Source organism: Serpula lacrymans (assembly GCF_000218685.1).
Source record: "Serpula lacrymans var. lacrymans S7.9 unplaced genomic scaffold SERLAscaffold_15, whole genome shotgun sequence".
Taxonomy (NCBI): Eukaryota; Fungi; Basidiomycota; class Agaricomycetes; order Boletales; family Serpulaceae; genus Serpula; species Serpula lacrymans.
Genome location: NW_006763304.1, coordinates 54,232 through 78,836, shown reverse-complemented (window position 1 = coordinate 78,836; position 24,605 = coordinate 54,232). Strand labels below are relative to the sequence as shown.

Here is a 24,605-nt window from a genome sequence, read left to right as displayed (position 1 = left end):
ATGAAGAAATTACCTTTCAAGTCCACTGGAGGAAACCGAGCCAAGCGCCCCATACAAATTGTGCACACAGATGTTGGAGGACCAATCAAACCAACTTCCAGGGAGGGTTTTCAGTACTGGATTATCATTGTAGATGATTTCTCCAAATTTCCATGGATATACTTCCTAAAACATAAAAGTAAAGCACTGGAACGATACAAGCAATGGAAAGAAGATGTCCAAACATTCTTCCGGACTCATTTGGGAGAAGAAAACTTCACTCCACTATACACAGAATTCCTCCGGAGCGACGGGGGAGGAGAATATACTGGCAATGCATTCAAAAATCAACTCCGAAGAGATGGTGTCATCCAAGAAACTACAACTGCAGATACTCCGGAACAAAATGGCATTGCAGAATGCATGAATCAGACATTGGCTACATTAGCAACCACTATGCTCCATGATTCCAAGCTCCCAAAGTCATTTTGGGTAAATACCATGCAAACAGCTGCATATATCACAGCACGCAGCCCAGCATCAGGACTCCATGGAAAGACCCCATATGAAATACTGTTTAAAAGGAGAGTTGATCCAACTTTGTTTTGCCCTTTTGGATGCCAAGCATATGCCTTGATTCCAAAAGACAAAAGGCAAGGGAAGTTTTACTCCATGGGGCGCAAAGCCATAATGATTGGCTACACACATGGAAAGCAAGCCTACAAACTCCTAGACACTGAAAAACGAACTGTGTTTTCCAGTCAGCATGTCATATTCAATGAATCCGGAAAGGTACAAAAGGACAACACTACTCTCTGGAACACAGACCCTAGCACAGATCAGTGGGAGGGACTCATTCCAGAGAATGCTCACTATCCAGACCAAAATACACCGGAGGAGGATGATCCTGACCCTCAGATCCGAGATCCAAATGAATTGCAAATGGAACTGCATCTCCAAGGAGATATTCTACAAGCAATGAAACTATATCAGCATGAAGATGTTCGGAGAACAGTGGGGCAATACCTCCGTGGAAACGTTCCGAGAGCAGTGGGAGCACCTGATTGGCTAAGACACCCTCCACAATAGTCTCTACAACCAAGACCTGAACACTGGCCATCTTCAGAACGGAAAGCCAAAGTAGAGTTACAGTCAGTGGGAGGACAGCCCCTCAACATACAGCCAGCTAATGTGGAAAAAGTCCGAATACAGCTAGACAGCCTGTCCATTGGATCAGCTTATGGAAGGCATACAACACCTCCAAAGAGTCATCCAACGCCTCCGAGAAGTGATTCAACACCTTCAGGAGTGGGTGGGGCAACAAATACACAAATGCGTCTACTCCCTGGAGTACCTGCACAAGTAAAATTTAAATTTGGAAAATATAATATTTATTTTAGAGATTCTTATTTATTATATAAAAGAGCAGTCATGCCTGCTGAAGTCCTAGGGGTATGCAGAAGCAGTCGCCAGACCCGTCCTGCAGACAAAAACCGAGATTATCAAAGGATTCTAGATGAGGAACAGTCTCAAAAAGAGCAGCATGACAACTCCATGGAGAAACCTAACACTCCTGAGGTTCATGAAGAAACATCTGATACAGAGGAGACATTCTTTGCTGGAATAGCAAGTACCGGTCCATCTAACACAAACCTTCCAAGGACACTAAAGGAAGCCTTATCACGTCCGGATGGAGAATCATGGAAGTCTGCCTTGGAGGAGGAACTCCTAAGTCTCAATACTAATGCAGTATATGACACTGTTCCACTTCCGAAGGGAGTAAAACCCATCACATCAAAACCTGTGTTCCGGATCAAGTTTGATCAAAACGGAAACATTGAGAGATACAAACTCCAGATTGTTGCACAAGGTTTTACTCAAAGGGAGGGGATTGATTACCAGGAGTTTTTTGCTCCGGTTGCAAACTTAGAGTCAATCCAAATTATTCTAGCCCTGGCAGCAAAGTACAACCTAGAATTTGATCAAATAGACGTATCCACAGCTTATCTCAATGGAAAACTTGAAGAAAAACTGTACATGCTTCCTCCAGGGGGTGTTCCTATCCAACCTGGATACTACTGGAGGTTGAAGAAATCCATCTACGGATTAAAACAAGCTGGTCGTATATGGAACAAAACCTTTAATTGCAAACTCCAGGAGCTCGGTTTCACAAGACTAAATGCAGAAACATGTCTCTATGTATTCCGGGACAACAAACAAATATGCTTTATTGTTGTCTATGTAGATGACCTCCTCCTAGGAGCTTCATCCCGAAAATTCATTGATATCACAAAAGCCAAACTCGAATCCATATTCAAGATGCGGGACCTTGGAGAAGCAAAATACATCCTCGGAATAGAAATCCAACGTGATTGTTCAAACAAAACAATATCCCTATTGCAACACTAATACATTGACACAGTCCTGGAGTGTACTGGAATGAAGAACTGCAAACCAGTATGGACACCAATGGCCCATGGATCAAAACTCCTTGCAAATGCTCCAGGGGAAGATATTGTGCAACACGAGATGCATATTGAAGGGCATCAAGTGTCATACCTCTCAATTGTAGGCTCCCTCATGTATGCCATGCTCGGAACCCGCCCAGACATTGTCTATGTTGTTGGAATACTAAGCAGACACAGCTCAGCTCCAAGGAGCCATCACTGGGAAGCTGCTAAACATGTTCTCCGATATCTGAAAGCAACCAGGGACATGGAACTATGTTATTGTGGCACAGATGTCTCCATGGACATGGATTTCTATGGATATTTGGATGTGGATTGGTCTGGAGACCCAGACACATCTCAATCAACATCAGGCTTTGTTTTTATCACCATCCGAGGAGCAATCTCCTGGACAAGCAAAAGACAAAGCATGGTAGCTTTATCCTCCATGGAGTCAGAGTACATTGGATTGGGCAATGCTGGACAACACCTTGCATGCCTTTGGACATTTTTTGAAGAAATTGGACATGCTCAAAATGGACCTACAACATTGCACTGTGACAATCAAGCAGCTATTATTGTTACACGAGATCCGCAGTTCTGTGCTCGCACAAAACATATTCAATGGAAATATCATTTTATCCAAGATGGCTTAGTATCAAAAGGAGAGGCAGTAATCAGATATGTTCCTACAGGAGATATGGTTGCCAACATTCTCACTAAACCCCTTACTCATGAAAAACACTGGAAATTCTCTAAAGCTATGGGATTATGGTTGCACTTGAGTTGGAGTGACAAAACCGGATAAACCCGGTCTCTGCTAAAGCAGCCATTGTTAGCCATTGTTCTCCTAGGAGTCATTATACTGTAGCGAGTAGCACCTCTGACTATAAGTAGTAGGAGGTTTAGTATAGGAATACCTCAGTTGTTTCTATAGCCTCTTAGGCAGCGGCTGAGTTTCACTTGGATTTATTACCAATGGTTTGATAAAAGTGCTTTCAAGGTTTGAAGATAGGAGATGGGCGTGCAGGGATTGGGGTGAAACGACAGACAGGCGATGATAGTCTCGGTGATGTGTATCGGATTCGCGGAGATTAGAAAAGTCCTTCCGTCACGGACGCGAGTTGTCACCCATCGTCACACTAAGATGCGACGTCACGGCGTCGACTACGTCGTTGTCCGTGTCGGATACGAAAAAAGCTGACGTTGTATAGAATTAGTTGGGAGAAATGTACGCCTGCAGCGATCGCCACGGGCAGTCGACGATCGTCTGTGTACGAATGCAGCAGTTGAGTTGCCAGGAACAGAGGAGACAGGATGCTTCTAATTAGATAGCTTGGAGTGTCGTCGACGTTCGTCTTCACGCGGTCAGAGCGAATGACATCTGGTGAGTGAATCTACCCATAACTGTTATATATCCTCTTACTCCCTCCCTATCGTCCACTGCCATGTCGCCCTCCTCCACCCCCACATTTGCTACTCTTCGTGCTCTCCACGCACTCATCGGCGACGCTCTCGACGACATCCACCGTCTCTTCTCTGACTCTCACTCCTCCCCATCCACTTCTCCCCGCTCGTCTCCCTCTCTCTACCCCGACTCCACACCCTCATCGCTCCCCTCCTCACCCTCCTCTGTCGCTTTCACAGCCCCCCCCATCCCAATCTCCCCCTCCTCCTTTCCCCCCCTCATCTCCCACACGACAACGCACTCCCTCTCCCTCCCTCCCTCCACTCGACTATCCTGACCCATCTACTCCTTACGACCCATCTCACCCCTCAGAAATCCGCGCAGCTCATCCCCAGGTCATCGCAGCCGCCAATACACTCATCGCAGCCTGCACTCAGCTTGCCACATTCGTGCAGCAGCCGTTCCTCGTCATTTGTGATGCCGCAATTGGAGTACGTTTTCTTGCCTCTGTGTTTCCTTATCTGATTTCGTTATCTATCGATCGCAGTACAATCTCCCCGCATGCCTTCGCTTCCTCGAAGCCACTCACGTCGTCGAGATCCTCCGCGATGCTGGCGACGGTGGCCTTCACATTCGTGATATAGCGGCCCAGAATGGCGTAAACGAGGTGATATTGGGTACGCTCGACTCTTCTTTCTTCTTTTCCCTCTTCCACCTTTACCCCTTCCGCGTATACCCACTAACCCCTACGTACATAGCCCACGTCCTTCGTCTTCTCGCAACCCACCATATTCTCCTTGAGCGCTCTCCTGATGTCTTCGCCAACACTCGTATCTCAAGCCTAATCGATACAGGCAAAAGCGTAAATGAGCTTTGTATGCGCGTTCCTGTCGGTGGTGGCATGCATGACGAGACGCAGGCTACATTCCTCAGGTGAGCAATTCTGTAATTGGTATCGGCTATACTTTTCTGACTTTCGTCCTCTTTCCTTACACTCCCTCCCACAGTCCCACCCCTGAAAAGAAATACGACGATACAAACGGCATAGCTGCGTTTGTCGGGCTTTGGTGGGTTCTTTTCAGTCACTTTGTCTTTTATTCTGCTTTGCATTGGCTTTGCTACTTTCGAGTACAGGCCATGCTCCCTGTTATCGTTGATGTTTTGAGAGACGTGGCGTTGCGTTTTAGTGACGACGCGTTGTGACAAGCTCGTATCATTGCTTTCGTCCTTTTGTCGACGAACAAATTGCTTTGAGGCAGGCTCATTCGCGCGATCTTTGAAGTCCTCGACCTTCATTTAGATATTTTATACGCGCATACATGCACAAAATTTTTGTTACATTTTACTTTCCTTTCTTCCTCGTGTCTTGCATGATATTAAAGTAAGCCATGGATGCTAACATGCCTTCCCGCAACTCAAAATAGCACGGACGAGCTTTTTAAAGCAGCCGCATACCTCACAGAGGCGTTCACCGGGGTTCCTCCTACGACGCCTAATCGCACTCGCACTCAAAATCAAGATGAAACTCAACTTCAAAAGCAAAGTCTCGTCACCACCGCTAACACTACCGATGATAAGGACAGGCAAGTCGGACTCGCTGGGTGCCCATGTGCGGATCGTTGTCCTTGCGTTTGCGATCGTGGGGTCGTCAAAGGAAGGTTTGAATGTGAAGATGGAGGCAGGAACGCCTCGGTCAAGTTCAGTCTTCAACCTCCCTTCGACCTTCCGACCTTCCATAAGAAGTCCATAGCAAAAGTCCAGGCTCAGACTCATGCGCACGCACCAGCAGAATTAAAGATGACGGTGAGCTTGCCGAGCACAACGGCATTTAACATCGCATTCTCCACCAGCGCTGGGTTTTTCGAGTGGCTCGAGGAAGGGCGGGACGAGCGTGGGACTGATGCTGGAACTGGAATTGATATCGAAAATGACGATAACAGTGGGAAAACGAGGAAGCCGAATACGCACAGGCTCGCGCGGTTCTCGAAAGCCATGAAAGGGACTGGTGCTTGGGAGGCACCAGGAGCTATTTTGCACGGTGAGTTTACGCACCATTTTTTTCTCCAGTCAAACTGCCTGCAGTCATTCTTTTCTATGCGTTGCTTTATTCTTCTTTCGGATTATAAACTTAGTTCTGACCCATGATTTTACTCGTTCTGTTTTCCTTTTCTTGTTGGCCAGGGTTCGACTGGACATCACTCCCGCGTGGGAGTAGAGTTGTGGATGTTGGAGGAGGGATTGGGAGTACGACGATGGTGCTTGCTAGGGCTTTTGGTGGTAATGTTGATGTGGGCAAGGGCATCGATAATGTCACGGAAGGTAACAAGGACGAAAGCTGGATGAAGAACGAAGAGGATACCAAAGATAATCTAGAGCTCGCATTTGTTATCCAGGACAGGAAGGTAGTTGTTGGGCTTGGCATTGCTGTAAGTTGTTAACTTTTTGTTCGTGACCGGTTAGAAGTACGTGGTCATCCGTTGTCCTGATATACCTCTTTTTGTGCCTTTCTTTTAGGCTTGGAAGGCGCAGTGTCCAGAGATGCTCGATTCGGGGAGGGTAGTGTTTCAAGGTATGCGTGAAACTTTTTACCCCTTTTTACCCCTGTTCACTATGCTCGATCCTTTCGTACAACTTCGATCACAACTTGTTCCATATATTTCATTTCATTTAAACCCAACATTGACTCATCCTGACTCGGTCCACGCCACCCTAATTCGCAGAACATGACTTCTTCGCCCCGCAGCCTATCAAAGATGCGGATGTCTTCCTCCTCCGCGCCGTTCTGCACGACTGGCCTGACAGGTACGCTAAGCGAATTTTGAGGAGGCTAAGAGAGGCTGCCGTCGTCAGGAGTGGTCATCGTGGGGAAGGTGTTTCCCTGATTGCGGAGGAACTTGGGACACGGCTGATCATTGCTGATCACGTGCTCCCACTCGCTTGTATCGATGATCTGGAGCCTATGAATGACCCACATGGTGATGCGGGTGTGGAGTCGGGGGAAACATTAGAAAGAAGCGGAGTACAGGAAGGAAAGGGAAGCGAGGGGAGGGGAAAAGTTTGGGATTTACCGAGTGTCCTTGCGAATGTGGAAGGCGCGGAGCGCACCCTTGCGCCTGCTCCGCTTCTGCCTAACCTAGGCAAGGCAAGTGCGAATGCATATTGGATGGATCTTACGGTGAGTACAGCCGAGGCTCACGTCACTACCACCATGCATTATGTTGTGACTGACGGCGAAACTTTTATTTTACGTGGAATAGATGCAAGCGATATTCAACGGGAAGGAAAGGACGCTGCGCGAGATGTGTGCCCTGGCCCTGTCTGCAGGTTGGCGTGTCGTGCGGGTGACGCGTGCTGAAGGCTCGTTATTTGGCCATATCGTGTGCGTCCCGATCGACATGCCGCCAGATGAGGACGACTACGTGGTCGAGAACGATATCCTTCCTCCCGCTACCTCCCCTGATGCATCGCACGACAGCCCGAGTACCGAAGGACTGCAGGTTAGGGGGAGGGAGCTACAAGCAGTGTCGCCACAGCTGCTCTCTCGGCTTCAAGGTGATATGGGCATGGAGAGGCCGAGTCTCGGTTCGAGATGCGGGACGCCGACATTCGGGTCGAGAATGAACCTCCCAAAAGCGGATGAGCATATGTCGATGACGCTCAGGAGGGGGAAAAAGACTATCAACGGTAATGGAAGCCTCAACCTAAGCCTGAAGACGCGTGTTGTTCCAGCGCGACGTGATGCTCAGGCCAGCAGCCGCGTTGACTCTTCGCGACAAGCTCAACTTGTTGGCCTGGGTCTAAGACAGACGCGCTCGATCATGGCTCCTCACTCTCCTCTCGCACCATCATCCATCCCGCGTCTTGTGTCGGGCCCTCCGTCGCCGGCTTCGTCTGCATTTTCTGTGCGCCAGAGCCAAGGACAAGGACCTCCACCGGTCCCAACCTCTCCCCTCGTAAATACCTTCTCCCGACAATTTACACCAGGTCCTGTGCCGTCAGTATCTCGCCGCCGACTGACGGTTACGGCAAGCGAACCGAGGAGGGTGGGAAGTGGTTATTCGAGCGATACTATTGGGACTTGGGCTGGAGCGGGAGCTTTTACCAGTGCTGGCAGCGATCGCGACCATGTGGGCGCAGCAGATGGTGGTAATGTTCGTACTAGAGGCCTAGCGCGCCGGCCTAGTCTCGCTGTGCTACCAAGCCCAAGAACACCTGGAAAGACCGATGGTAACGCTGGGACTGGGCGAGAAAAATTAACTCGTCGACCAAGCCTTGCGGTGCTTATGAGCCCGAAGACACCTGGAAAGGGTGATGGGAACACTGGGACTGTGAGAGAAATTATGCGTCGACCGAGTCTTGCGGTGCTTTCGAGCCCAAGGACTCCTGGGAGGGGTGGGAATGGGAGCGACGGCATTAATTCTGCGAGCCTGAGGGAGTTGTCACGTCGGCCAAGCCTGGGTGTGCTTTTGAGCTCCAGAGTGCCGGGGAGGAATGTTGGTGATGACGGAGGTTCTGGAGCTGGTGCGTTGGGAAACACTTGGAGGTGATTGGAGAGGTGATACAGGGCAGGCGATGGGTGATCGTTCAGAGTGCCTGGAAGTGATGATGTTTCATGATTGGAAAGAAAGAAAGAAAGAAGGTGTAGTGTTGCTTTGTTTTTATATTATGTTATTCTCGAAATTCGATCGCGAAGGATGCTTCATTTGTTATGTATGTTACGAGTGCTATGATTGTTATTGGACTGCCTTATATTTTCCATCTAATACTTACCACCTCTTCTCGGTTTTCGTGGTATGGTTCATTATGTTATGTTATATGTAGTGCTAAAAGCTGTACGTAGTACACTAGAGTAGATATTTCAATCAGCGTAATGATAGAATGCTATACATTTAGGCGCTCACTCAGAGTCTATAGGAACGCTGCTAGCGCTCAAGTTTTCGCTTAGCTTACACAGTTTCGCTAAATTCGCACGTTTATCTTGAGCCTGTAAACGCACTGGCACGAGCACTGCAGTTGTTACAAGCTGATGCATACACGGCCAGTCGAACTCTTCGTCTGTACCATCATCCTTTTTGTATGATTTCACTGTAAACTCTTCCACAAAACCTGCGATGCTTGGAAAACTCCCTCAAACGTTCACAGCTCCGTTTGGTCTACTAAGCGACGAAGCCAAACTTGCATTTCGCAGTCAACCTCAAGGAATTGCAAAACTTGCATCCACCAGAGTACGTATGTGTGGCCCGTCTCCTGTATAGGGTCTAATATTCGTATGGCTTGCCGCAGAATATTGCTGAAACCGATAGCTACTGGAACCAGGTGTGTGTCATTTGTCCTCCCAACCCTTGCTCTCTATTGACAGCTCTATCCAAGTATTTTGTATTGTTTGACACGACTTCCGATGTCTTCTCTCTAGTATCCCCTCACGATGGTCTGTTCTACACTCATTCTTCTCTGCCCGCCCACAGCAACTCTGACTATTGTTCTCAGTTCGTAGAGCTCTGCAGGACGCACCAGAAAACATTGCAACGCTCATTCGAGTTGTGACCTCACGTCTTTTCAATCTTATTTCCGACCATACGTTCCCTACAACAAACGGCAACTCCGTTGCATCATATGCAACCTCGTTCATCAAAACAGGTTCGGCGGAGCGAAACACCACTAAAGAGGTCCTCAACTGCCTAAGAGTTCTCCAACGAGTGTTACCCGTGGTGTTTGAGGTAGAAGGGGAGTCAAACGTTTTTGAGCTTGAGGTGCTGTGGAAGAAAGTCGAACTCGACGATGATCAAGATGAGCCTAGTAATGCGGGAGAGGCACCGCAATTTGTCATTGAAGACGATGAGGACGAGGATGAAGATGGGAGTCAGCATGGTGCAGCGTCCAAAAAGCCCTCTCAAACACCAGAGCCCAAACCAAAAGAGAAGAAGATGTCACCTACGCTTGGCGAGAAGCTCTTTAACTGCATCGTTGATCTTCTCTTCTGCTGCGGCTTCACTCTTCCACTCAAATTACAGGTTGACCATTATAAGATCAACTATGTTATATGGTGAGTCTTTCGCTTTCATTGGGTGCCATCTATTTCATGGGTTACAGGGAGAAGGGAGTTGGATCGACAGCTGATATAGGGCCAAATAACGCTTTCGACTCTAACAAAACAGAAGTTCTCCGTCTTCTGCTAGTTCTCTTGTCACGACAGATCTACGTCCCACCATCGTCTCTTTTCACCAAACCGTCCTTCTACAGTTTACATTTTGCCCGAAAGACACCTCGTCGGGATGTCTTAACGATACTATGCTCGCTGTTGAACACCACCATGAACTCGTCCGTCACTAGCAATGCAACTATCGGCAGTATGGCAGGAAGGCTGCCTTATAATCATCTTGTTTTCAAAGGCGAAGACTCGAGATCTATTCTTGTGGGCATGTGCTTCCAGGTTCTGTGTGCGTTGCTGGATTTCCAAAGTGGCCCCGCGAGAGATGCCGTCGTGGGCAGTGGTGAGAACATCAGTTCTGCACCTACAGCGCATACGAATGCATTCAGATACTTCCTCGCCAAGCTGGTATGCGCCCTGATCACTCGCGAGGAACAAATCAACTAACTGACAGATCGTGAAAAGCATAGGACGCATGATTTTGCGTTTATTCTCAGTGGCATTACAGAGATCTTGAAGCGGCAGCTAGCCATTATGAACAACGTACTTCCAGGTGCAAGGAAGTCCATACCTTACGTTCCGGAGGCTAGTACGTACCCTCGTTTTCTACTACGAGTTAACCTTTATAGCTGACGTGGACCAGTCGTACTCTTTTGGAAGATGATCGAGCTAAATAAGGTACATATGCGCTTTCACGACGATATCCTCATATCTGATATTCATACCCTGAATGGAACTCGACGTCGTAACCTAGAAATTCCGAGCATACGTTCTTGACTCAGATAAGGCTGTGGATATTCTTGCATACTTGTTATGCTACTCCCTTGAGATCAAGGATAAGCCTCGTGGGTCACTATTCACCGGTATATTTTCTGCACTAATAATTTTTGTCAGAGCAACACGGCCTCTGCAGAGCTCTATCTTACATCGTACAGATCTTATCGGCTGAGCCTGCTTTTGGTAATAAGCTGTCCTCACCCGTCACAGTTCAACTACCTGCCAAGTGGAATGCTCCAGGTACCGCTGCAGATTTCATGGTAACGGTCAGTTTCATTTTCTTCAGGTTTCTTTCTTTCACGTATACTCACCTGAACGGAAGGCCATCTATTCGATTATAACTACGACGTCTGGGTCACTGAATTCGATATACCCTGCCTTGATTATTGCCCTGTCGAATGCCGCTCCGTACTTCAAGAATCTATCTATCGTCGCTTCGACCAAGCTCATCCAGCTTTTCAATTCATTTTCGAACCCTCTGTTCCTCCTTTCAGATGAGGGGCATCCCAGGCTTGTCTTTTTCATGTAAGCGGTAACAAGTAGTTTCATTACAGGACTCCTGTTGATGCTTTTCCGTGTCATTAGGCTCGAAGTCTTCAACTCCGTGCTTTTCCACCATCTCGGAGATAATCCAAACCTGCTCTATGCCATCTTGACTGCTCACAAGTCCTTTGAAACCCTGGGTACGTTCACGTTATCTCGAGGGCTACGTGAAATAAAGCGGGTCCAACTGGCCAAAGAGGAACAGGCTCGGAAAGCCGAGAGTGGTAACGATACCAAGAATGGACGTATGCAGAAGGAAACAGAACCAGAGGACGCTCATGCAGAAAAAGTTAGACTGCTTCGAAGCGAGAGCATGGGTCTATCTGGAGACATAGAGAGTGGCGAAATCATGGTGGAAGGATCACCACATCACGACCGTTTGGAAGAGCGCAGCTCTCAAGAGGAGACATCAGTGACCTATCCATTGATGTCGCCCACTGTTGGGAACATCCCAATGATGAGCGATGGTATTGTAGGGTCGGCGTCCGAGAAAGCTAGAGGGAAAATGAAGGCTAGGCGATCTGAATCGCTCGATACGACGAGTAGTGTCGACCGAATTGCTGCTGCTGGTGTGGGTAGGAACGGCTTTGTGCCGACACAAGAATGGGTAAGTCGTATATTTCCCACCCTACCGCCAGTACTCATCTCAAACTTTGCAGGTCACGTCCTGGCAGCAAGGGTAAATTGACATCAGTCCATATTCATTATCTTATGATGCTAATTTTTCTATACAGATTGCCTTTGGATATTGTAATGCTTGCGATATCTGAGCTACTCGCGAAAGTGGAGAAAATGCAGTCTGGGCATCAAAAAGCGGCCACTGCTGCTTCTATCACAAATTTCCTTCAAAGTGTGGATTTGGCACATGTCCTACCTCCTGCTCCTCCAGTCATCCCACGGCGGTTTTTGGTGAGACTTTTAGGATTCTTCTTGATGTTCTTGTTGAATCTAAATAATGCTTTTGTCGTGCCAGTGGTCGGATGCTTCGATAGTATGGCTCACGTCTCTGATATGGGGAGAGATCTATGTTCGCGGCATGTCTCCACTTGGAATCTGGAATTCCACCAATGTTCGCCTATTTTACGTGAAGCACACACAGACGCAGCAGCGACAGATCACAGAGGCTGTTTCCAGCGTGGTTGGAGGTCTTCTTTCTCCTGTTAGCAGGCAAGGCGCAGAGCGTTCTTAGGCTTATAGGTCAACCATTTTGGGACATCGAAGAAGCCATTTTTCATATAAATGACAGAGTACCGTGTTCGAGAGAGGCGAAGAGGACATGCAAGCTATCCTAAGGTGATAGTGCACTGCTGTGTCCGGACATTTTCAATTATATAAAACTTCTAGCTTAATCCAAGCAAAACTTTTAAGCACCTTCGATGACACATGTTGTTTTCCTTGTGTGTATAAGGTCTGCTTCATAGTTGCGTTCGCTGATGGACCTTCGACATGGGAAAGCCCGTTTTTGAGCGCTGAACCCTGAGTTCTGCTTGCACCTCCTGTTTTACATCATATGATATTCGATTCATACCACCAGCGTTGGTTATTTAGTTGTGTATGAATGCTTCGCCTGATTGAAGCGCTAAGGTCGGGAGTACCTTTGGGATCTCAATTAAGTTCGATCAGAAATGCACAACGGCACTGGCACGTGCAAAACATGTCTAATGTGCCTCTCTCCATCCAGCCTTATCAACCTATTATTATGCACTGCAAGTCCAGCTTCCCCTATTTTCTTTGCCCGTAGGCTGCCGCGTGGCCATGTCCGAACTTCCCAGTCAACTATCCGTCCTTCAATTGTCACTTCAATCAATGGTTATGAGGACTCGAAGTTGATTCATATGATCCTAGAAATCTGCGGTGCGTTTTTTAGTATCAGTTGTGTTAGCCCTGCAGATATTAACAGCTTAAACACGCTTCAACAATCGTAGTCACACCTCCGAACTTATGTTGCAGATGCTGGTATTTAGACGCTGAAATTGACGTTCCGCTTAAAGTCCTGTACACGCGTTGGCAAGTACTAGTAGGACTACCTACTATCAGACGCTCAAATCTACGCAGTTCAGGAGACGAACCTTTGATGGTAATTTGTACGTCATTGTGGAATAAGTTGGCGGAACCACTAGTTGAGCAGGAAAGTTAAGTTCCATTATGGCTCTCTTATCTTCCAATAAACCATGCTGTTGTACTCATGGTGACTTGCCTTTAACAGTTATGTTATGATTGTTCCTGAGTCGAAAAGATCTAACGCACAAAGCCCTCACTTATTGGACACACTGTTGGACGCCTCTCAGCGATCGCCAATTCGGAAACAAATAGCGAGGACAAATATGAGTTCCATTCAATACATTCATATATACTATACATTGCCATGCATATCCACTCTTTGAGAATTCTCATCTCAAACGCCCACAACAAATGAATACCTGCAGGCTCAAGGATGATTCGTTTTCGAGTCCTTGCATCGATATGACTAACTGGTGTCGGAATACAAGCTCCCAGCCTCCATTAATCCAACACAACTACTGGCACATCCATTATCTATCATCTTCACCCTTCTTTTAGGACTTTTTTGTGCCACTGCACTTGCAAGATACATGAAAGCCGATAAGTCGATGCAAGCGCTCTAACTTTGTTCATCAGGGGATATCGAATCATTGTACTGACAACTCTGACGAGGCCAATCGGATGACTCTGAATCAGATACACTATAGGATAAGTATTTGCTTGTCCCAACGTCTCCACGATATTCACGCTCCTATCTGCCAGAATGCAATCTCTCTTAGACGCTCTGTCCAAGTTGCCCTAGACCCTGCCCTGAGATTTACGACAGGCTATAAATTGCAGGACCCAGCGCTCAAACTGACAGGCGTTCCTTCGCATCATCTATCTGGCCACGGGGAACTTACCTTATCTAGACGACTGAATTGAACCTTGGACTTATCCGCGTTGGGTTAACAGACAAGATCGTACTACGATTTGGCATATAATGCAGACATTCTCAATGTCTGAACCCCCTAACAACTTATTTTTTACTGTCTTTCTACAAAGTCACTCTCACTATGACGATGTTAACTGTGCTGGGACCACATGCGAATAACCCTGTCGACTCTCATCAAGATGTGATGGTTGCGTAAGTTCATATTTCTCTGAAATTGCGTCGACAAGGCTCAACCGTTGGATGACACCACCTCTGAAGAGTTATGGGTGCTACAGGAACAGGTATGTCGAACCTAACCATCAAGATAGGTCTCGTGAATTAATCTACCTTTATTTCCTCCGTCGACTAGGGAAATCTTCGGTGAGCATCGCGATAAACAAAGTATGTGGTAGGTGAATGCTGAACCATTGCTACAGTTTATTCGGCTTCTTACGAAGGACGAGAATATACACATCGGTCACGGGCAAGAGTCTCAGACTGACCAGATCAACACTTCTTGTTATTTCGACCCCAGCATCGGTCGATCTGTGGTACTAGTTGACACTCCGGGCTTTGACGACTCCCGTGATGGCGTGAGCGATGTCGATATTCTCGAAAAGATTGCCAAGTTCCTGCAAGATGGGTAAGTAGCGATTCTTTAATGGTTTCATAGCTCTGACGGCTGGACATCTCCAGGGGTGGACGAAAGTTGAACGGCATCATTTATATGCACCGGATCTCTGACCCTAGAATGGGTGGGAGTTCCAGGAAAAACTTGAGGATGTTCAAGCAGCTCTGCGGTGACGGTACACTCAAGAATGTTTGCATAGTGACGACGAACTGGAGCAGGGTCACCGAGTCGGAAGGAGCTTCTCGAGAAAAGGAACTTGGCACTAACGGGAACTTCTTCAAACCTCTTCTCGATGCCGGAGCTCAACTCGTCCGCCACGACAAAGAACTTCAGTCCGCTCAGCCTATCATGTCCAAACTCATTTCCAAAACTGCGGTTACTACCCAGCTCCAGGCAGAGTTGGGAGAGGGCAGGGTCTTACGGGATACATCAGCGGGCTCTGTGCTCAGTGAGGAGATGAAGGAACTCATCGAGAGGCACCAAAAGGCGATGCGAGCTCTAAAACAAGAGATGGAAGAGGCCGCAAGGGAAAAAGATGAGGCATTAAAAGCAGAGTTAGAAGAAGAACGTCAGACCTTGGCGCACAAGATGGAGAAGGCAGAACAGGATCGCAAGAAGCTAGAGAAAAAGATAGAAAAGGAACGTATCAAATTGAACGCCGAGTTGCAGAAGGAAAGGGTGCAACGTGAAAAAACGATAGCAGAGACCGCGAGACTGGAGAAGGAAATGATTAACCTGGAAACCGAAAGGAAGAGAATGCATGGCGACCTTGAAAAATTGAAACAAAATACGGAGCGTGATCGTGCAGACATGATGAAAAAGACGGAGAAGGAGCGTGCAGAGCTGGAGAAGCACGTTGAAGAGTCTCGTAGGAGATTGCAAAGGGAGATGGAAAAGGCGGACGAAGAACGTAAGAAACTCAGGGATGATATGACGACGTTGGAGAAGAAGTCTAAACGGTCCATATTCGCAAAGTTCTACAGTACGGTTGATGACGTGGCTACAGAATTTTCCAGGGAGGGCGAGGAAAGTTTTGGAGTAGCTGGTGCTGTTGCGGGAGGATTGATCGGTATCGCAGCGGGGCACGTTGTGGGCACTAAGAGACTGATATTTGGATCTGATTAGGACGTTCTGTTTCGCCTACATATGCACCTAATACTACATCTGGCACCGTGACACTCACCCCAAATACGACCGCGTGACCAAACGCGTTCGTGACGCTTTGCGAGCCTTAAAGCTTAAAGCTTAAAGTAACAAGTCACCGCTTCAATTTCTCTTCTGAGCCCTTTCCTGGAAATGAACATCAATATTTACTGTCACAGGATTCAAGAACCAAAGTCTAACATCAGAAAAGCTACATTTCTTACTCTTAATCTACGAAATTTACCTCCATCCCCATCATAAACTGCAAAAAAGCCATACTCATTTCCTCGCTCTCTGCATTAGAATCAAGTTAGTCTTCGTTCAAAACCATACCAGACAACACTTGCCATCGTACTTTTGTTCAGCCTCGGTCATCTCAGTGAGATACATGTCTGTGACAGTAAGCTCCTTATCAGACAATATCACCTTCGTCGCTTTCACCACCTCGTTTATAAACTTGCCAAGCGTCACCAACCCCCCAAGTGTTTCTTCGTCCACTTCTTCCCCGCTCTTCTCTCCCCCTTCTCTTTTGGTGATTATCGCCCCAAGTTTATTCGACGCTCGCTTTGCCATACCCCCCATAATCATCATTCTTAGAGGATGCACCCACCACACAAATACCCTCCCCTTCCCTCTCAGTAGCCTCGCGTACTCGCTGACAGGGAGCTTTATCATAAACCGTGCCTTCTCGAACATCCCCTTGTCTCGTGCATTTCCCCAATCTTCCAATGGAAACCCTTGTTTGCTCTTTGCCGCAGTCGTTTGAGCTCCCCCGTCATCCTCACATTCGCATCGAGATGCATACCACATGACTGCATAGAGCAGCGATTCAAAATCGTGTCGGCATCGCGGAGTGGTGGCGTGCTGGACAAGAATGTCGAGAGAGATGAATGGGGCGTCTGTGAGCAATCTTCTCGGAGAAGAAGGAGTATCAGGCGACGAGCAAGGTGGCTGGCTCGTTGAGTAGTCAAAATCGCCTAGTGCACCGCACGGCTGGTCGCTTTGCTTCCGAAACAAGATATTGCTAAGACCGATCTCTCCGTGCGGCTTTCCTGATAATCTGTGGAGCATCACATAGCCTAGACATTCGAACTATCACTTCCTCGAAAACCAGACAAGGTCAAATAGAAACGATCGAGTTCCGACGCACAATATAAGACATCGCGAAATACTTGTGCTGCTTCAGCGACAGCTGTCAATGAGGAGATGGAGAAAAAGAGCTGCTCAGGCATGGGGCTTTCAGGGTGCTGGCTGATGTGAACCTTTTTGGAAGATGTAAACTCAAGGCATTCGGGTCGCTCGACGCTCATGTTACCTTGCATACCACGAGGAGACGTCGAGGCTTCATAACCCTATCTTTCCGAGGCGTACGTACTGATCAATGCCGATAGCACCTATCCTTCCTTCCGAGTCATATTCCACGTGTGCCATCATCAGTCTCATAACGTGGAAAACGCGGGGACATGCTCGTAGGAACCCATCAGGTCTTCCTCCTCGATATTAATCCAAACCTATCCATCAACCTACCCTCGGGCCGCCAAAACCGTATCCCAAACTCCCCGTCCGTATGATCATGGATCGGACAAGATAACTTCTCACCGACTGTGATTCACGACGGGAAGCGGCTTGATTTGTGCAGAACCAAAAAAATCACAGCTCAGAAGCGCACGTCCTCCCTAGTCAAGCAAAAGACTTGGGATTTTGGCCAATAAATCACGAGCTCATGGACCGTTTACGAAATATAACTTTGCCATACCATCAATCCCACACAAGCTTTTCAAAGGATACACGCTCAGTATCCCAACCACTCTGAATCTACAGTCGTATGCCCATTCCCATCAGATTCAGCAAACATTTCTTATCCAATTCCCGAGAATCTACGAGAAAACCGATTAGCCTTAATACACAAAGACCCTCCATTATAACCAATGAGAGCTGAAGAGAGGGAAACAGAAAATACACATAAAGAGGACGTGAAAAGACTTGCCTCCAAATTTCTTTGCATCCTCTCTCATTTCATTTATCAATGCGTCCGTCATTTCGAGTTTACTATCCCGCATGATCATCTCTATGCCTTCGTTTATCACCTCGGCTATCCTACTAAGAGTGACCACTCCCCCGAACGTTTCTTCATCTATTTGCTCTCTATGCTCGTACGGTTTCCGTTTCAACATCCCATCTCTAAATGTCATCTGGAAATAGCACAGCGGCCACACGAGCATCCTTGCTTTTCTTGGTAGCAACCTATCATACTTGCAATCAAAGACACCGAACATAAATTTTGCCTTGGCAAATTTGGCATCACCTGCTGGATATCCCCAGTCGTCCAGCGGAGCCCTAGCAATCTCTTTTCCACCCTCATACCGTGATGCGCACCAGGTAATCGCGTAGAGGAATGATTCCAGGTCGTGTCGATATCTGGGAACAGCGCTGGGTTCGTTGAGGAGATCAAGGGCGATAAATGGGGCGTCTGTGAGAATTTTTGCTGGAGATGCTGGAGACGTTCCGGAGCACGGTTTGGTAATGGCGAGGTCGAAATCGCTCAGTGCACCACACAGCTGGCCACTTTTCCTTTGAAATAGCATATTGCTAAAACCGATCTCACCGTGAAGCTGCCCCGAGCATACATGAAACACAATGTAGCCTAGGAGTTAGACAGGGATCAGTCATTTCAGAGAAAGTGCATGACAAGCCTCTCTCACGTACAGCGTAAAATCTCTCGAAAGACAAGGACGGCTTTAGTAGGCTCTGTCAGCGCGGAGATCGGGTAGAAAAGCGGTTTGGTCATTAAAGAGCTGTTGTCAAAGCCAACAAGAAGCTATAGGTTATCGGAGTTCAGCATTGAACGCACCCCCCACGAGGCGACTTTGAGGCTTGATGGGCCATGTGCCCATGTGCCCAATTCTTTACAAGCTTTACAGCGCATATCACTACGATATCCTGATCGGTACCGATACCGAAAAGTGATACGCTTTTGTGCGCTCCTTCTGTACTCTTGGCTTCCTTATCACATCTATACGTCTAGAGGAAACCTCCATCACCCCGCTGGTCCAGTATAACACTTATACCTCACAAAGGGATACACACAAGGTAACGGTTTAGAGTGACCACTCCATGTCATATCAATATCGTGGATAATTGACGAGGATATATGTCCTTTTAACACGATAACCATGAGGATGAAACCGAGCTTTGAGGTTTGATGAAGTTGATGCATCCATGCTATGTTTAATATCAACGCCTCCTATCATCTTATCATCGGCCACCGTTCTACTACAAAGCAGTCTCGAGACGTCCGTCATAACCACTGATATGTCGAGTGAAAGTGCAGATACAGAGACTTAGGAAGGATTAGCATCAGAGCTCGACAGTCAGCTTACTCTGAGTACCCTTTCATACAAAGGTCCCCCGATTTATAATAAATCATCTACAAGCCAAATCGTCCCTGGTTTGAGGGAGGTTCAGATCTATACAGTATCATGGTGTCCCGCAACAGCATCTCCCTTATCAGCGCACCCAGTTATTAGTGAAGAAATAACTTTGCACGTGACACGTTGACCTGACGCGTCACGGTCTACACTTATCTCGACTCCAGCGTGCTGGACTCCTTTCTATGCCAAAACGTTCGATTAATATGTAAAGTACCTTATTTTGGCGATACCGATACCCCACCTACAAAGTAAGCTAATGGGACTAGGTCCTGCTCGAAACTAATTATGAATATCGAACTATTCAGGATAATAGTATGAGTGAAACACAGAGGCACCTTGATCTCTCTCGTACGCGCGAACAGCACCAAAATTCTACGGATGGACCGGAGGTAAGGTTAATACACACCTAATAAACGCTCTGACTTTTGTGCCGTTCGTTTTGCAGAACTATGATATACTAAACGAAATTGGACATGGCTCTTCTTCCGTCGTCTATCTAGCCACATGTAAACGCGGTAGACTGCGTAACCGCCAAGTTGCACTCAAAAAAGTGAGCATGCTTTCTGAGTTCGTCATATCCTATATCAATATATTCAGGTCTCCCGTAACATTGGATCGAACATGTCCTCCACTCCAGATGCTCCCTATAGCGCACCGCTGCATCAGAGTCTACACCACCCGGCCATTGTTTCACTCTTTTCTACCTTTTCTACGTCGCTCGCATACTATTATATTCTCGAGCTTTGCCCTCGTGGGACTCTATGCGACTATCTGCGTTCACGTAACCCGGTTGGTCTCGAAGAGAGCGAGCTTCGGATGGTGCTTAAAACTTTGGTCAGCGCACTGGTGTACCTACGTAAAGAACTCGTTGTGCATAGGGATCTCAAAGCTGCGAACATACTTTTGACAGAAGATTACCAAGTCGTAAGCGCCTGGCTTTACTAGTCAAACACGTCGAGCGGCGCTGACATGTTCAATGGATCTATAAAGAAGCTAGCAGATTTTGGACTCGCGGCTCGTCTTTTAACGAAAACTTCAACCATCTCTACTTTTTGTGGCTCGCCCAATCATGTCTCGCCGTGAGTTATCCTAGCTTGTTGATGCGATATACAGACTGACGTCATTCACGAAAGCGAAATCTTATCTCGATTACCCTACAGTTTCTCCAGTGACTTGTGGTCCTTAGGTTGTTTAATTATTACTTGTTTATGTGGAACACCTCCTTTTGAAGTATGTCAACACTCCTTTCGCCATACTCAAATTTAAGATTCACATTTAATGCATACAGGCTAACACTGTTCCAGAAATTTTTGGCAATGTATTACGTGGAGAATACACTGTGCCTCAAAAGACATCGTTTGAACTGAGAGATCTCGTGGCAAGCCTTCTACAGCTCGTAGGTCTTCGAGTCAAAATGTCTGTTGAGTTCAACCTTTGACGTTGAAAATTCCATCTGAAGGATCCAGTAGATCGAATACCTCTGCACCGAATATTGTCTCATCCATTCTTCAATCCTGCGTACCCATCTCAACTGCTCTTTCCGGTAAATCTTCTGAAGAAGGAGGATCCTGTTGTGCACGAACCATACAAAATTAACGATCAAATGAGTGAATATCACCAAAAGACAGTCCAGACGACCGCGATTAGGCCCAACCTTTCCTTACCATCGAGGAAACCTCTGGGCGACATAGGAAATGGGGACCTACGTCGATTGCTGCGTCAAGAAGCTTCATCCTTCCAAGTAAGAGATAACAAGCCCTTCGGCTCAGGTGAAACAAACCTATCAAAGCGTATCGTATCTGATCCTCTCCCTCGTCGGATTACGTCCCTTGCGGCAGAGCTCTCCACATTGCCAAGAAAAGGAACTGGTACAAGCGCCATTCCTGAGTTGACAGCAGATACCTCTCCATCACTTTCCTCTGCCTGCTCTCATGCACTTTTATATCCTCCTGAGACCAAAGCCAAGAACTGCGCTAAAAAAGGATCAGATTCTAACTATGAGGCCGATATCGTCGTCCGACACCGGAGAAATTCAGCATCTTCCTCACCTGGATTCGACTATAGGGTAGCAAAAGCAATGAAACAGGTGTGCAAAAAGTCTCTATCATTTTGACTCGTCGATGTTCTATCTTCGTGTAAAGGACTTGATAATACCCAAAGACTCCGAGGAACGAGCAGATTCCGCAGCAACCCCGATAGGCACGATGCGTCCTATTGCATTCACAACGTCGACACTCGCTCCACAGACACATAAGACTGTACATGGGCAGGTGACCATTCTCCCTTCCCGCGCTGTTCTTGTGGACTTCCGCGAGGGAGAACGAAGGAGGGGGCATATAGGAGACGAGGTGATGATCCTACATGCTGAAAGGGGCCAGGTACGAAAGTCAACTATGACGAAACAGTTTTATCGGTTTATTAAGCCTCTCTCTCCTCTAGGTTGACATATATAGCGCCCCCCACCTGAGTACGCCATGTTGTCTTGCTGAGCCCATTTCGATTTTTGCTATACAAGAGTTACCAAAAAAATACTGGAAACAATACAACGATGCGCAACGTGTAGTTGAACAGGTGAAGCAGAAGACGCCAAAGGTAAGCCAGTGTTCTATCACATTTTACTTTCCCTGATATAATATGGACCATACGTAGCTTGTCTTGTACGAAACGGACACGAAATGCACATTGATGAGCAACGGACCAATAGGTGACATTGAACTTGTGTACAAGACACAAGTGCCTCCTAATAGCAAGCACGAATCACGAAACGGGACTTCGAAGAACAGGAAAAAGGTTATTTCGATGCCTTACATGCGTATTAGACTATCGCGCCAGTACCAGACTCTCGAAATAGCATCGTACAGCTCGGGAAGTCATCCGGATACGATGCAAGAGGGTGAATGGACAAAGAAGACGTTCACCTATCGTGAAGGAGGAACTATTATGAGCGATGTAGACCGGGCGTCCCTGGGAGCGAAGGAGAGGGAAGGTATCAACATGCTGATGGAATTTCTGCACGTATGTTTGGGACTTGAAACGATGACCAAAAAGGGCAGTCCAGTCAGGGAGATACCTGCAGTGCGAGCGGGTTTATCTAAGATAGGCACACGGGATACTGAAGATGATGGCCCCCTCCGTAAATTCCATGTTCCTGATTCCAAGCACAAAATACCGAAGAACGGAAAAGAAAATTACAGCTACGGCGTGAAACCTAATTCATCCACCTCCACATCAACTATGGGGAAGGCGTTAGCGTCGATTAGTTTAGCCCCACGTCCTGCTAAGTTATCATCAGGCACACTCTCATGTCCCAGTGTGCCATCACAGACATTACACCAGGATAGAGGGGATTTCGCTACTTCGCAACACACAGCAAGTAGTGGATCTACCAAAGCGCATTCAAATATTCCAAGTTCTATGCAAGAAGAGCCAAAACTCACAAACACTTATCCAGCCGGCATAATTCAAACTCGATTCATCCCCTTGGTCGGATGGTGCATACGTTATGGCTCGAGAGTGTCGCAGGGTGGCCGTTACCGCGTAATGTTTATCGATGGGGCTGTAATGGACGTTGACGCTGATGAGGAACACATCGAGTTTACTAGTCAGACGGGAAGATCGACGCGGTGAGTAAAATTTTTTTAATGGAAATGAGACTATTGTTGATCGTATCTCAATTGCAGGTATGCTGTTCGCGAATGTGCGACAGACAATTTGATGAGGGAACGATTCGAGGTATTCGAGGAGTTTGTGTCGTTATTCGATGATTCGCAACATGAAAACATAGTGTAGTATTTTCTATCCGTCTCTTCTGCGCCGCGACTTTTGCCGAGTCGATCATTCAAAGAGATATCGTTGGATTCGGTATTCGGTATTCATCCACGGAAAGTACAGTATTTTTTCGTAATGATGATTGTGCGAAGTGATAGTTAAACTTGGTGCATTTATATCTTGGATCTTGGAAGTATAAGATGAATTAACGCGCATAAAGCTTCACAAGAATATCGGTCGACTGACATTGGTTCACCGTTCAGCGCTTGCTTAATACCAAGTTGCAAGTTGGAAGGCTCAATATGCAATGTGAATCATGCTCACAACAATTTGCCTTTGTTCACGTGTCTAAGGGAATCAACATCATGAAACTATCACAACAACAGTGGCTACCCAAATCCTAGAGAACATAAACCCTAAAGAAAAAGAAGAACTGATACAGAAGTGGATTAAGACTCGCCGGCCATATTGCATAACATTACTCCTGCTGACCCCTCTTCATGAGACTTGAAAACCCGTCATCAAGCGCAACCAACCATCTTCTTTTCCCTCAGCATCTGTAGCTCGGTCTGAATTCTGGCATTTAGCATTGAGGATTCACATATGTTCGACTTATCTCCTAATGGGGGGATGCCAACTTTGTTCACGCGGCGAGGCCCAAACTTGGTGTGTACATACTCGCAATCGCCAGTTGGACAAATAACAGGCGGAGATGCCTCCCGCTCCCCCTTTTTATTAGCGTAGGCGGAACGGAGCTTGTTGCGAATATCCAGAAATGGATTTTCTGATTTCTTCTCCGTTCCTTTGGAGGAGCGACGAAGTCGTATGAGCTTCAGGCGAGTAGCCGCCGTATCTACTATGGCCGACCGAGTAACGAGCTTCGACTTGAGCTCGTCCATGTAGATATCACCAGTTTTAAGGTGAGCCATTGGGAGGACGCGTAACGCGCGAGGCCTGGAGGGAGCGTCAGTTGATACAGTCGGCTGATCGTATGGTTGGATGCTAGGGGATTCACTGGGAACCGTAGTAATACGAGCTTGCACGAATGTGCCAAGAGCTAACGTCGGGTCCAACGAGTCACATTCCTTATTGATGGCAGCCGTTGAGCCGGAGAATTGTCCTACGATATCCCCTGTCCGATCAGCACGATTAATGAATATATCGGTAGGAGCTTGTCCCACTGATGTTCCTTGACTGCTGGAAACGTTGGCACAGAGGACCGATGCACTGACAGTGGCTTCAGCGAAATGGTCGCTGCCTTCCCTCGGACCTTGTTCAACATCTTGATTCACGGCCTCAGGGGATCGGAACACGGTGTTACATAGTCCATTGATATCCTCCGCTTGCTCGATGGGCGGAGTCGCCAGTGGAGAGAGAGGTTCGAATACATTCTGTGGCTGCTTCTCCGCCACGACC

At 47.2% G+C, this 24,605-nt stretch overlaps 8 protein-coding genes across 8 annotated transcripts; 6 read left to right on the top strand and 2 right to left on the bottom strand.

Annotated features, from left to right (window-relative positions):
* Positions 1-181: 181 nt before the first annotated feature.
* Positions 182-406, top strand: SERLADRAFT_400800 (uncharacterized protein; the record flags this gene model as incomplete). The annotated part of the gene is made up of 1 exon (XM_007323127.1): positions 182-406. A coding segment is annotated over one exon (225 nt), but the record flags the coding sequence as incomplete, so codon positions are not given.
* Positions 407-4,157: 3,751 nt separating this feature from the next.
* SERLADRAFT_332902 (uncharacterized protein) lies at positions 4,158-7,226 on the top strand (the record flags this gene model as incomplete). Its single annotated transcript, XM_007323126.1, has 14 exons — positions 4,158-4,325; positions 4,382-4,511; positions 4,593-4,723; positions 4,858-4,901; positions 5,259-5,310; positions 5,632-5,699; positions 5,775-5,872; positions 6,016-6,111; positions 6,208-6,260; positions 6,349-6,393; positions 6,578-6,676; positions 6,725-6,773; positions 6,891-7,009; positions 7,092-7,226. Coding segments are annotated over 14 exons (1,287 nt in total), but the record flags the coding sequence as incomplete, so codon positions are not given.
* A 201-nt stretch (positions 7,227-7,427) lies between these two features.
* Positions 7,428-8,730, top strand: SERLADRAFT_478006 (uncharacterized protein; the record flags this gene model as incomplete). Its single annotated transcript, XM_007323125.1, has 1 exon — positions 7,428-8,730. One exon carries the CDS (start codon positions 7,452-7,454, stop codon positions 8,379-8,381), a length of 930 nt encoding a protein of 309 aa, XP_007323187.1.
* A 215-nt stretch (positions 8,731-8,945) lies between these two features.
* SERLADRAFT_453090 (uncharacterized protein) lies at positions 8,946-12,873 on the top strand (the record flags this gene model as incomplete). Its single annotated transcript, XM_007323124.1, has 15 exons — positions 8,946-9,059; positions 9,118-9,150; positions 9,205-9,262; positions 9,322-9,877; positions 9,925-10,390; positions 10,448-10,571; positions 10,626-10,660; positions 10,737-10,827; positions 10,877-11,025; positions 11,082-11,284; positions 11,345-11,909; positions 11,962-11,981; positions 12,037-12,211; positions 12,276-12,461; positions 12,549-12,873. The coding sequence occupies 15 exons, from the start codon at positions 8,946-8,948 to the stop codon at positions 12,597-12,599; spliced, it is 2,826 nt and encodes a 941-aa protein (XP_007323186.1).
* Positions 12,874-13,035: 162 nt separating this feature from the next.
* SERLADRAFT_478002 (uncharacterized protein) lies at positions 13,036-13,497 on the top strand (the record flags this gene model as incomplete). Its single annotated transcript, XM_007323123.1, has 2 exons — positions 13,036-13,156; positions 13,228-13,497. The coding sequence occupies 2 exons, from the start codon at positions 13,138-13,140 to the stop codon at positions 13,437-13,439; spliced, it is 231 nt and encodes a 76-aa protein (XP_007323185.1).
* A 2,787-nt stretch (positions 13,498-16,284) lies between these two features.
* Positions 16,285-16,726, bottom strand: SERLADRAFT_477997 (uncharacterized protein; the record flags this gene model as incomplete). The annotated part of the gene is made up of 1 exon (XM_007323122.1): positions 16,285-16,726. The coding sequence occupies one exon, from the start codon at positions 16,684-16,686 to the stop codon at positions 16,312-16,314; it is 375 nt and encodes a 124-aa protein (XP_007323184.1).
* Positions 16,727-17,604: 878 nt separating this feature from the next.
* SERLADRAFT_453087 (uncharacterized protein) lies at positions 17,605-18,705 on the bottom strand (the record flags this gene model as incomplete). The annotated part of the gene is made up of 2 exons (XM_007323121.1): positions 17,605-17,867; positions 17,978-18,705. 2 exons carry the CDS (start codon positions 18,573-18,575, stop codon positions 17,806-17,808), a joined length of 660 nt encoding a protein of 219 aa, XP_007323183.1.
* A 1,030-nt stretch (positions 18,706-19,735) lies between these two features.
* Positions 19,736-23,210, top strand: SERLADRAFT_442577 (uncharacterized protein; the record flags this gene model as incomplete). Its single annotated transcript, XM_007323120.1, has 11 exons — positions 19,736-19,810; positions 19,867-19,971; positions 20,019-20,345; positions 20,412-20,500; positions 20,555-20,651; positions 20,710-20,817; positions 20,881-21,507; positions 21,563-21,799; positions 21,861-22,013; positions 22,071-23,044; positions 23,102-23,210. 11 exons carry the CDS (start codon positions 19,736-19,738, stop codon positions 23,208-23,210), a joined length of 2,901 nt encoding a protein of 966 aa, XP_007323182.1.
* Positions 23,211-24,605: the final 1,395 nt, after the last annotated feature.